The 13,238-nt window shown below is 32.1% G+C and overlaps 1 protein-coding gene across 1 annotated transcript; it reads right to left on the reverse strand.

Annotated features, from left to right (window-relative positions):
- Positions 1-10,799: 10,799 nt before the first annotated feature.
- LOC137646325 (uncharacterized) lies at positions 10,800-12,840 on the reverse strand. The gene is made up of 2 exons (XM_068379433.1): positions 12,760-12,840; positions 10,800-11,159 (listed from the first exon to the last, which is right to left on the reverse strand). The coding sequence occupies exons 1-2, from the start codon at positions 12,838-12,840 to the stop codon at positions 10,800-10,802; spliced, it is 441 nt and encodes a 146-aa protein (XP_068235534.1).
- Between the last annotated feature and the right edge of the window lie 398 nt (positions 12,841-13,238).

Genomic DNA, 13,238 nt, shown 5'->3' on the forward strand with positions numbered 1-13,238 from the left:
AATTCATTTCAGTATATCTTTGGTTGTTAAAAAAAACTTGGAGGCACTGTTTCCTGCAATGACAATCCACATTTTCTTGTCCGAGATATAGGAGGCACGGGATACGAGACTCTCAGAAATGGAAATGGATATTCGTTATAAATAGCTTTAATGAAAAAGAAACAGGTATATATCCTTCTTTTCTTGGAAAGCTATATGCATTTCATGTGAGTTGAATTGAAATATCAGTTTGTCTCAAGCGCTCGTCGTTCTAATTGGATATAGGATAGAGGCCTGTGTAGTTAATATTTCTTCTTTTTTTTTCAAATCTATCCCTGACTCTAGGTCATCGGTATCGTTTTGGCCTAACTTTTAGCACTAGCATAGCCAGTTTTATGCCACACTTCCATATAACAAAATTTCAAGAAAAGTGAACGGTATGGTGCAAAATGAAGACTGAAACAGTAGGTGGAACTACTGGGCTCATCATGTGATAATATACCTGAGGATATGGGAATGTTCAGTATAGGCAAAAAAAGGGCCAGACTAACTCAAGCTTTCCCAGCATTCTTCGCTAATATTGTAGACGAAGATGACTCGGGTAATACCTTCAAGACAGAGAGTAAACACTTTTTTTCTAAAAGAACCGTTTGAAGTGATTAAGCCTCACAATATAGAGCTTTGAAAACTACTATAATAAAAAATCTAGGAGCAAAAAAAAAATAAATAAATAAAAAAAAAAGAGCTTAAAGAAACCACTGAGAAGAAAAATGATTGAGGTAAAGTGAATAATGTAAAAATTCCAAAATAAATCCAACATTATGAAAATAAAGTTTGATACACCGTTATAGCAAAGACAGACATAATAAAAGCCTCTTCTTAGCCTCCTAATACATCCAAGTCAATATATTGAACATTATATGTCATGTCTGTAGAATTGTAGTTTTGCTATAAACGCTATTCTTATGACCATCTCTGTAAATAATCTTCTAAAGACAAAAGCTTCAAACTATGCTATCAGTGCTCATCCTATGACCATACATAAAAGGAATATACAGAAAAAAAAATGTTGAAATGCGTTCAACAACAACAAAATCTGTGCAGTCAAATACCCATAAAGAAACCCATTTAATAATTAACTGAATATTAACATATAAAAATTACCAACGAGGCATTTCTCTGAAGAAACAATAAATAAGGTAGAAAGTAGTATGGTGACGAACAAAAGATTAAAGAACCGTAAAATTAGATCGGATGATTTTCAAGCATTTCAGAATAAACAGCAGGATAGGAAGGATTCTACTACAAAATGAAGAGAGTATACCAGACAGTTTAGAAGACGGCTCATCAGGTAAAGACTTCACACCCGAAAAAGAACCTAATTCAGACTTAAACCAAGGTCGTCTCGAATACAGCCCTGGTCAGTGGGGGAAGAGCAAAAGTAGGTCGAGATATATGGAGACGGATGACGAATGAGTTTGGTTGATACAGGACGGATTATTTTTTTTTTCCCCTCAGTCTACAGATAATAACCCTCATAGAAAAGTAAAGGAATCATACACACCAGTAGGAAATGGCCTTGAATAATCTGGCTAAAGAGATTAGATAGACAGGAAAAAGTAAAAATATTAATAGAATAAAACTATCCCGTGGTAGTAGCCTAATTCAAAACAACGCTTACATAACAAAAAAAAAAAAGAAAAAAAAATTAAAACATACACTGTTAGTCTGCAACATTTTTTTTTTTTCTTTTCTTTTTTTTTTTTTTTTTTGTTTATCATCGTTAATACGAAATCGTTCTTCAGCCACTTTGCTGCTTGAAGGTTATCACTTCTTTCATTAAAAAAAAAAATTACAGTACATGACACTGTACTTTAGTTAACCAATATTAAATAAAAACAATAATTGTAGTAATTTAGTTTTATTAAAAAAAAGAAAAAAGAAAAAAAAGCATTTCTTGCACTTTAAAATAATGTAACATTATTTTTTGTAAAATCACTTAATCTTGCTGTACGTTTTCTTTACTGGAAGTATTTGACAGATTTTTTTTTTACTCTTAATATTTGCATTTTTTTCTCTATCTTTGCTCATAAGCTTGTTTTCGGAGAGTATGTTGTTTTCTTAGAGTATCAATTACCCTCCATATAATTATTTTTCTTATGCATTATGACCAGCATCACATGAATCCCTGGAAGTTATGCTTCATCTTCACAACTCTCTGATTGGTAATTTTAAGGAAAGACTGATTTTTGACAATTTTGTCGATCACAATGTAACAATATATGACAATATTTGTGACTATAGGATTTGCGTTCATCAGAGAGCCTTTGTTGAGACCATCAATATATCTGTTGTTTTCATGCTTATTATTTTAAGTGTAGCACGTTAGCATAGCCTTGCAACTATCTCAGTTAATTTCTATTGTTTAGGGAAAAAAAGCATAACAGCAATAGCTTGCTACATAAACCATTACTGGCAATACTGTTTTGGATTTCTCAATATCTTCCTTTAATACAGTTATGTTAAATTCCCCGATCACATCTGATTGTGATACATTTTCCAGTACTTCCTCAATACAATTTTCTTGGCATTAATTGTCAAATCTCCCTTGATGGCGTGCAATCACTTAGCTTTTTCTTCATCAGCATCTGGAAAGGAAAACACACACACAGTTCGGTCCAGTTCAGTAATTCCCTTTGCAGTTTGGTACACTGTACATAAAAGGCATTAACCTGGATTCCAAAATAGTAATATTTTCTGGAATAACAGACGTAAAGTGAAGAAATAGAGCGCGAACCCTTTACTCGCAGCCTACAGTACCAGTGTGTCACGGGGCACCTTTCTTAACAAACCCCCCCCCCCCCCCACCTCACCCCACCCACACCCCCCACCCCTCCCCCATTCTGCCAGTGTCCTAGCCTTTTTGCGAGACGGCCTTTCTCAAACTAACCACTTCCTCTATCGGGAATTACAAGAAATTTGCAAGAAACACATCACTAGACAACAAGAGAAATAGAAGCCTAACTACAAAGCATCCCAAGTCTCTCAAACTTTTATTATCACTAAAATCCACAGGGAGCGACTTCAGCATAAAAAATACTACACCAGTAGTCAAGAATATCAGAAAAAAACGTAAAAGAAAGATAAAGAAGTTATTGCACTATACTAACTTTAAAACCATATTGTACCTTTATATAGCTAAAATTGTGCCTAAACCAAACTTTAAATTACTTTCACAAATACTTAACTCTCCAAACTATTCCCTACCAAGGCTAGCTAACAAACCACCTCCTTTTTTCCACCCACTTTTCCTATTAGCTAATAAATATACAGTATACGATACTATCTCTAAAAATATGGAAACCATTTCAATCTAGGTAAGACATTCAAATGTTGTGTTAATTTTTTATTAGGAAATCTTCCTCTTGAGAAAAATGGAATCATAACCCACACATTATATATGCTTCATTTCTGATTTATCGAATAATCTTTCCTTTCACAAAATATTAATTTATGAATTCCGTGAGAATTTCATAGTCAGATCTTGGAAATGAAATTACTGAAGGCATCAACACATGCCCATAACATTCAAAATCCACATAAACTTATGAAAGTATTTATGAAAAACCCAACCTTAGGATTTGTATGCTTGCCCAGATGATCACTTATACTTATGGGAAGAAAATGCAAAAGAAAGTGAAGTAAAAGCTAGACATTAGCAAAAGCTAAGTATGGTTTTGAAGGATTGTTTTACATAATATCATCAATATCATCATTATATGCATACATATATATATATATATATATATATATATATATATATATATATATATATACATATATATATATATATATATATATATATATACATATATATATATATATATATATATATATATATATATATATATATATATATGTATATATATATATATATATTATACATATATACATATATATATATATATATATATATATATATATATAAATAAATAGATAGATAGATAGATACTGTATATATATATATATATATATATATATATATATATATATATATATATATATATATATATATATATATGTGTGTGTGTGTGTGTGTGTACCATGTCCACGGATAATGAGACATCGGAACATGGGTTTTTTTACTTTATTACAAAAGGTCCGTGAGTTCACTGTACAAACAACATTCTCAGGTGAGGGCCTTGTCTACTTAAACACACAAAGGCAACTAACTCCCCTCGTAAGCAAGATGAAATTTGGGTACAACAACATGCTGAATATTTAGGTTTTATTGAATTCTCATGATTATAGAGTTCATTTACCTTGACATACTACACATATCTTCATACAAGAATTAGGACATATATATATATATATATATATATATATATATATATATATATATATATATATATATATATATATATATATATACATATATATATATATATATATATATATATATATATATATATATATTTATATATATATATATACATATGTAAATGTTTATATATACATATACATATATATATATATATATATATATATATATATATATATATATATATATATATATATGTATATATAAATATATACATATATATATATATATATATATATATATATATATATATATATATATATATATATTTATATATATATATACATTTATATATATACAGTGTATATATATATATATATATATATATATATATATATATATATATATATATATATATATTACCGCTAGAGAGTTATGTGGTCCTTTAACTGTCGGGACAGTACTACATTGGATACTTCTCTCTGGTAATGGTTCACTTTCCATTTGCCTACACATACACCGAGTAGTCTGGCGTATTCTTCACTGATTCTCCTCTGCCCTCATACACCTGACAACACTGAGAATACCAAACTATCATCCTTCACCAAAGGGGTTAACTACTGCACTGTAATTGTTCAGTGGCTACTCTCCTCTTGGTAAGGTTAGCAGAGAATCTTTAGCTATGGTAAGCAGCTCTTCAAGGAGAAGGACAGTTCAAAATCAAACCATTGTTCTCTAGTCTTGGGTAGTGCCATAGCCTCTGTACCATGGTCTTTCACCATCTTGGGTTATAGTTCTCTTCCTCTTGTTTTGTTAAAGTTTTTTATAGCTTACAAAGGCTATATTTATTTTAAAATTGTTCTTAAAATATTTATCTTTTCCTTGTGTCCTTTCCTCACTGGGCTATCTTCCCTTTTGGAGCCCCTGGGCTTATAGCATTCTGCTTTTCCAACTAGAGTTGTAGCTTAGCATGTAATAATAATGATAAAGATAATATATGTATATATATATATATGTACATTTATATACATACACACATACATATATTATATATATATATATATATATATATATATATATATATATATATATATATATATATATATATATATGTGTGTGTGTGTGTGTGTAATTCTTTACATAAATATAAATATAAGTATAGATAAATCTGCCTTATTTAATAATCTCAATTAAGTAATAACAAGTGTATGTAAAACAACTACTCGGTGTCTTCTCCATCCCTCAGGAAAGGGAAGAAGTAGTCACATCTTGATAAGAGGAGTTGGGATAAAGGTGGGGGTTGTTGGGAAGGGTGGAATCTGTGCGTGTGCACTAGGTTGTGAATAACTTTCTCAATATGTAGCCGTCATTCTAATGGGTTCCATATAGTAATACACACACACACACACACACACACACACACACACACACATATATATATATATATATATATATATATATATATATATATATATATATATATATATATATAAATTTTATATCTATCTATCTATATATATATATATATATATATATATATATATATATATATATATATATATATATATATATATATATATTACGAAGCTGGTCTAGTATAGAGTAGATATTTTTCATGTATCTTATTTCTGTATGTAAGAGGTGTATAGCCAGCTTGTAAGGTGAGTGCCTCTCACGTACAGTAGGTTTAAGTAAATTCATGTAAATTTCATAAGATTTTCGTCATTCCTTTAACTTTATTTTTAATTCAAGTTAGTATATGTAAATTTACGTTATTTTTAAGAATTAACTTTTTATTTCACATATCTTGTTATGAAGTATTATGTAATCTCGATGAGGTCTGCTGTATGACTCATACAAGGTTTGAACACAAGGGTTTATGTTATTATTATGTATTTATAAGCTTAGAATATGCATGAAAATTCTTAAGGTAGATTTTCTTTTTTTTTTGGGGGGGGGGCAGTTTCGAGTAGGTAGATAGGCGGAGTTAGTTGAGAGAAAGTTGCCTCGCCATGTATGTTGGGATTCGTTCCGCTACGTGATTAGTTGGTAACTTTACGGCGTAAGCACTACCCCCCCCCCCCAAGCTTCCAGATCCTTGACCTAGAAGGATCTAGAATAATCAAGTTAATATATATATATATATATATATATATATATATATATATATATATATATATATATATATACACACACACACACACACACACACACACACATATATATATATATATATATATATATATATATATATATATATATATATATATATATATTCCTAGCAATGCATGAGCAACAGAAGAGATCCAGCATGAGCTTTTGAAAAATCAAAAGTTTGTCCGCCCTCTCCTCTCAAGTGCATCAAGTATGTGCCCTCTCAAACGTGATTAACGATTTCTATAAAACACATGTCGTGTATAGTGTGTTCAAACGTTGAAGAATCCATTGAATAATATTTCAAGTGTTTTGTGTTAATGTAGATACTGGTTTTGTAATTTGCCTGTGAGGTTAGGGTGAATAGTGAAGTGTATTAGTTTTGGCTTTCAAATCCAAATTTTTGCTCACAATAATTACTTGTTTGTATAATATCAACTTTTCAGATTGTGTTATTTACCAACTGGATTCAGGGTCATGCAATTACAGCCTGGTATAATTAAACTCTGCTTTTCTTGAGGAGAATCCTCGTTTTATTTCTACTGTAGTTTACTTTAGGACGTAGTAATACCTTTACAAGTGTATTAATTGGATTTGTAAAAGGCAATAAGTGACTCGGGATTTAAAGCTCACAATAACATTATCCTTGTAAGATTTATACAACTGTTCAAATACCTATTATTACTACACCACTATTATGTCATACAAGTGTGTTTGGTTACTGAATATCATTTGTTTGATTTGGTCGTAGTGTAACATATCTTTCATAATGTTCAGTTCTTCATGATTTAGTGTGTTGTTATTATGTACTTTTTATCGTTGTTAGAGTTTCAGTCTTATGGTTTTAAAGAACCGCTAATTTATCTTATTTACATTTTCATTGTGAAATTTAACTGGGTAAAGATTGGTGCAATTCACAAACAATAAACGGTGATATAAGACTTCAAGTGTTGAATTAAATGAATGAGTTCACTTTTAGGTACAGCTTTTTCCTACGCCACATATGCTTTAAGGAAATTACTTATTGTTCATAGGGATGAGTCTATCTTCTCTTCCATGTGTGTTAACATGACTAGCGAAAAAAAAAAAAGAAAAAAAAATCCCTCCATTATTATGTAATGGACTAAATACATTCCGGTAAATTTCCAGTAATATATAATCTGCGTTATAGAGTAGAGGTGGAACGCAGTATTTTAGTACCACAATAATAAGATTAAATATATTCGAATCATGGAATACTAATGAAAGTGTTAATGCATTATCATCGGCTTTTATGGATTGTAATTTTGATATTTCATTTAATGATAATGCCATTGACTTTTTTTTTTTTATTAATTTGCTGTAAAAAAAATATACTATTGATTTTCTTCATTGTTGCTGATATTCCATGTTATCACTTGTATTTTTTTAATAATATAATACTTATTGCATGTGATTTTTTAATATAAAAGTAAAGTAACTATATTTCTATTATACCCATTGATTCCAATGAATAAACGTATACTTTCAAAACAGTAATACATCGTTAATAACCTATGAAGTAAACAATGAATATCCTGACACATACTTACATAAAATCGTTAAGCTTTTTTATGATGACTCCAGGTAGTAAAAACTAAATCATTGAACCTATAAAGCTGAATCTTATTTAGATGAACGAGCTTCATTAGTAGTCTCGTCCCTGGAAGAGCTAGTACTGCTAACCATTGACGATAAAACGAGAGGCCCCAAATAATTTTGGTACTACTGAAATAAAACCATAAATTACATAAACTAATTTTACTTTCGCCATCCTTGGGACTATCGTATTATTAAAATGAGAATTTACCCTCCTTTGCCAAAAAAAAAAAAAAAAAAAAAAAAAAATGATTCGTAATAAAATAAAAAGGCTCTATGAATTTCTGGTAAGAGTGACGGTATGAAGTGAAATCCAATGGCTTTTTACAGAAAATAGTTGTCGCCCATGAAACTTTCAATATAATAATGCAAACCGCGCTTTTGTGTTTGATGATTGGATGCTAATTGATTATCAGATCTACTGCATATATAAGTTATTTTCTAGATCACCTTAAGTGCTTTCTAAGGAGCGAAAATGTCCTTCACTTCCAGTGAAATTAATTCGCTTTATGTGATGCCGTAATGAGAATAAAAAAAAAATAATATCCTTTATGTCGCACCCCTCAAAGGTTAAGAACTAATATATAATACTGAGAACAAGAAATTTCCTTTAAATACTACTTTCTAGTTAAAGATGTTATTTTTTCGAGGCAACCAAGTAAATGTAACTATGCTAAGGTTCTGGAAACATCGGCCATAAACAAGAACTGGTTTAGAAAGACTTTCTGGATAATATGAGACGCTTACCACAATAAGAAATCATACAGTAAATAACGCTACATACAATACTGAACATAAGAAAACATACTGTAAATAACGCTACATACAATACTGTACATACTTCTTGACATTCCTGTGCTATAGCTTGCACCAAAGCTGTTTTTGTTTCCTTATTTCATTCTATGAAAGGCCCCTTATCCTCGTCTTGTTGCGTTCTTTCCCATGAATTACTAGCAGTTTTTTTTTTTGTTTTCCTTAATTGTAATATTTTTCGCGACGTCTCTCCTAATATTTCCTTTTCCTGCTTTCTACACACAGAAGCCCTATGATGCCACTACACTTGTACTTCCCTTTTATTAATAGTTACCTAACGCAGCACATTTACTTTCAATCTTCTCTTACACTCACTATCCCTCATTTACTTGAACTATTCAATCCTGCAACTCTGCTATCATTCCTCTTGAGTCTCTCTTTAAACTTCATATCGATACATAGTAATCTATGATGAGGTATAACATGTTCTCCTGGGATGACTTTACAGTCTCTCACTCCCGTTAGGTGCATCCTTCTACATAGTATATAGTCGATCTTGGACAACCTGCCGCACTCATGTATGTGAGTGACTTGATGTTTCAACTTCTTAGCAAAAAAAAAGAATTTGATATTGCCATATCAAAGAATATAGCAAAATCCAGTATACAATCTCCCACCGTATTTCTCAATCTTAAGCCTCTCCCTCCATGTATTCTATCAAAGATTTCATTATCACTTCCAAGTCACCTCCAATAAGCACTCGCTCAGTCTTCTCCACTTCAAAATTACTCACAATAATATTGAATAATTAACTATCCTAAGTTGTTATTCAGTGATACCAGATATTGATTCAAAAAAGAAATTAGGAAATGACATAAAATTACTGATTATGTAAGGTAGCCTACATGATGATATATATCCAATATAAGGACTTTCTTCTACCCCACCGATATCCCTACATTAGGGTTTCGGTTGCCTGGTCCGGCTTCTCCAACTCCTTCTAACAAAGATATCCTCTTCCACCACATCTCTTCTTTCAATACCATCCTTCACTTTATTTCGCCATCTAATTCTCTGCCTCCCTATTGGTGTTCTTCCCCTAACAGGTTCCTACTAAGCTCTCCTCACTCCCTCCCCACCATTCATCCATAACACATTCCCAAACCATCTTAATGGTGATACTCTTGCCATCTCTGTAATCTTTACTAGATCTGTCATTCTTCTCATTTTCATATTCTAATCTTTCAAACAGATTCCCATAGTCCACATTAGTACTCTCATCTTTGTTCTCACAAGCTCTGCCTCCTCTTTAAGTCGTAAAGCCATAGTTTCTGATCCATACATTAACACTGGTCTTATTATACAGCTTTACCTCATGACTTTCAACTTTACCTTGATTGACATTTCCTTATTACATACCACTTCTGCTACCTCCCTCCACATTCCCCAGGCTGATTTTATCCTATTCTTAACTTCAGTCTCACATCCTCCCTACTGATTTATAGTAGATAATAAGTATCTAAATTGTTCCACCTGTTTTATAACTGCTCCTCTACTTGCATGTATGGCTATGCTGTCCCTACCTTCCTTACTGGTCACCATAGCTTCAGTCTTATCCACATTCACCCTCAACCCACACCTTTAAAAAGACTCTTGCCACCCTACCTCTCCTCCCTGTAAGTCTTTCTCATTTACAGCAGTATTCACCAAATCATCTCCATATAGCAACTCCAACAACTCTTCATTTCTAATTTCTTTAGTTAACACATCCAAGACAAATGCAGATAAAACAGGCTTTATGCTGACCTCTTTGTGTAAACCAACACTAACTTCAATGGTTTCTGTTCGTGCAACAGCTGTTATTACATGTGTGTTCGTTCTTTTTTTATTACATATTTACCATTATAACCAACTTCTACGGGACTTTCCTCTTCTTTAAGGACCAAACCATTACTTTTTTAGGTATTCTATCTTAAGCTTTCTCTAAATCTTCAAAAGAACAGAAGAGCTTCTCGTTTCCCTCTACTCTCTTTTCCTGTAACTGTTTCACTATGAAGATGGCATACACAGTCCCTTCCCCCCTGATGAATTCATACCGCTGTTTCCCAATCTTTGTAATATCTCTCAATCTCTCGTCTGGTACCCTCTCTAACACTTCCAAACCATGCTCTGTTAATTTCATTCCCATGTAGTTACTGCATTCCATGATGACACCTTTTTGCTTAAATACAGATACCATTAGACTCTCCTCCCAGTCTTTAGGCATTATTTCCTCTTCCCATATTGCTCTCAATAAGTTCAGCATCCATTCTTCCCCCTTTGTCTCTAGTATCTTGACCACATATAAATTTGAAACTCTGATGGGCTGGGTGCTTTACCATTCTTCTTTTTACTCAATATGCGCTTCACTTCTCTATATCGTATCTCCATCACTGACTTATCCACCCTTCTTTTTCTCCAGCTTCAATGTCTCATTTTCAGTATTCAATATGTGCTCATGATATTTTCTCCCTCTCATCATAATATCATCAACCGTATGCAATATATTTCTATCTTTATCCCGGATGACTACCAGTTGTACCAAATAATCTTTTTCCCTTTTCCTCAAGTTCGAAGTCCGATATTTATCCTTTCCCTTCTCCTTTGTTCCTAGCCTTGCATTCAACTATTCTACTGCTCTTCCAATAGTTATACTTACTTTCCTCCACGAATATTCTTTCCTCTTCTCTGTGCTGTTCCTCTGCTCCCCCCTGTGTTAGACTTACTTTCCAATCATTGAATGCCTTTTTTTAACGGATTCTTATACCTTTTTGTTCCCTCACCACTTTTCTCCTTTCGAAATATCATATTCACTGGTTCTCCCTGCTAATTCATCCTTTTCCTCTACACATATTTCTTCCATACCCGACCAGATATTTTCTGCCCTGTTCCCCTGTCCAATCTCTAAGTTCAATATTGTCTCCCTCACAATCTTCTTAAATTGCGCCCATTTTTCTCTTTCAAGGTCCCAAACCTTAATTCTTGACCTCCCCTTTCCCTTCTTGGGTTTTGTACCTCTAATTTTAAAACCCATCACTATTAGTCTATGTTGTTGATCACAAGCTCCCCCAATATCAATATCCAATATAATGACTGATAATTGATGATAGAAATGTTACATATATTTCATTCTCATTACTTCTCAACGTTTGACATTTTTAACAGTCTTAAGACTGGAGGCAAATGCTCTTTGAAACCACATTCTAAAAAAAAACTTCCGATAACGAATAAAATAATGGAATACCTCTTCTTGCAAATAAATTAAACTTTTGATGTAATTTGATGTTACTACTATTGCTAATTTCATTATTACCATAACCAACATCATTGCAGCGAAGATTATATTTTGAAAGGCGTTGTCTGTCTGTGTGTTTGTGATTTTCATAACTCCAAAACTAAGTGACTAAATCTTATGAAGTTTGGGGGGGATGATTGGCTATGATCCATGGACAATTATATTAGATTTTCGGAGTGATTGGGTTAAAAGTTAAGGCCAAGGTCACGGAAAGTTAAAAAATTAATAAAAAACTTTAAAACTATTAAACCGAATCTCATGAAATATGGAATAATTTCTCATGACATAAGGAGAATTGTATTATATTTTGGGAGTTCTTGGGACAAAAGTTCAAGGTCAAAGTCACAGAAAGGTAAAATGTATCTTTTTGCTAATTGAATATTAATTTCTATCCTATTTCTATGAAACTAGTGTGTCTGGAAATGAGAAGGAAGACTTACTGGTAATGAATGCTGCAGATGAGTTGCTACCAAGAAGGTATCCTATTCTTTGTAAAGATATTTTACATAGCATTAAGAAGTTAGTTTATAATAACTGGCGACAATATTGGGATAATTTGGTTGAAAATAAGATGAAAGAAATAATGAATGTTATATACCCTTTGAGATATAACATGATGCCCCGAAATTGGGAGACTATTCTTTGTCGTCTCCGCGTAGGTCACGCTCGGTTGACACATGAGTTTCTGCTAAGGTGCCATTACCAACCGTATTGCGACGACTGTTTGTTACCTTTAATGGTGAGGCATCTGTTGACTAAATGCACCAATTATAGCAACTTAAGAAATAGATATCTGTTTAAGGCTCAAGGTGAGGATGGCAGGTTCATCCTTGCCAAGATTCTTGGACATGATGTGTCCTACTAGGCGAGGGGCATTTTTTTTATTTATTTCAGAAGTAGGTCTTCTGAAAACTATTTAACTTTTATAATGACATCCTAAATTTTATGGTTTTAATTTAATATTCTTTTATTTTCTATATATAAAAAATTATATCGGCGTCAATAACATCTAAGATGTCAGGATGCCTGAAAACTTTAAATCACTCAATCAATCAATTACCTATTTTATGATATACA

The sequence above is a fragment of the Palaemon carinicauda genome, chromosome 9 (genome assembly GCF_036898095.1).
Source record: "Palaemon carinicauda isolate YSFRI2023 chromosome 9, ASM3689809v2, whole genome shotgun sequence".
In the NCBI taxonomy this organism is placed as follows: Eukaryota; Metazoa; Arthropoda; class Malacostraca; order Decapoda; family Palaemonidae; genus Palaemon; species Palaemon carinicauda.

Excerpts from the sequence above, each read along its gene's own strand:
- LOC137646325 (XM_068379433.1), bottom strand. The coding sequence starts at position 12,840 with ATGTGTCAACCGAGCGTGACCTACGCGGAGACGACAAAGAATAGTCTC. Across the intron at positions 11,160-12,759 it reads ATCATGTTATATCTCAAAGG|ATACTAGAGACAAAGGGGGA; the intron begins GTATATAACATT and ends TATGTGGTCAAG.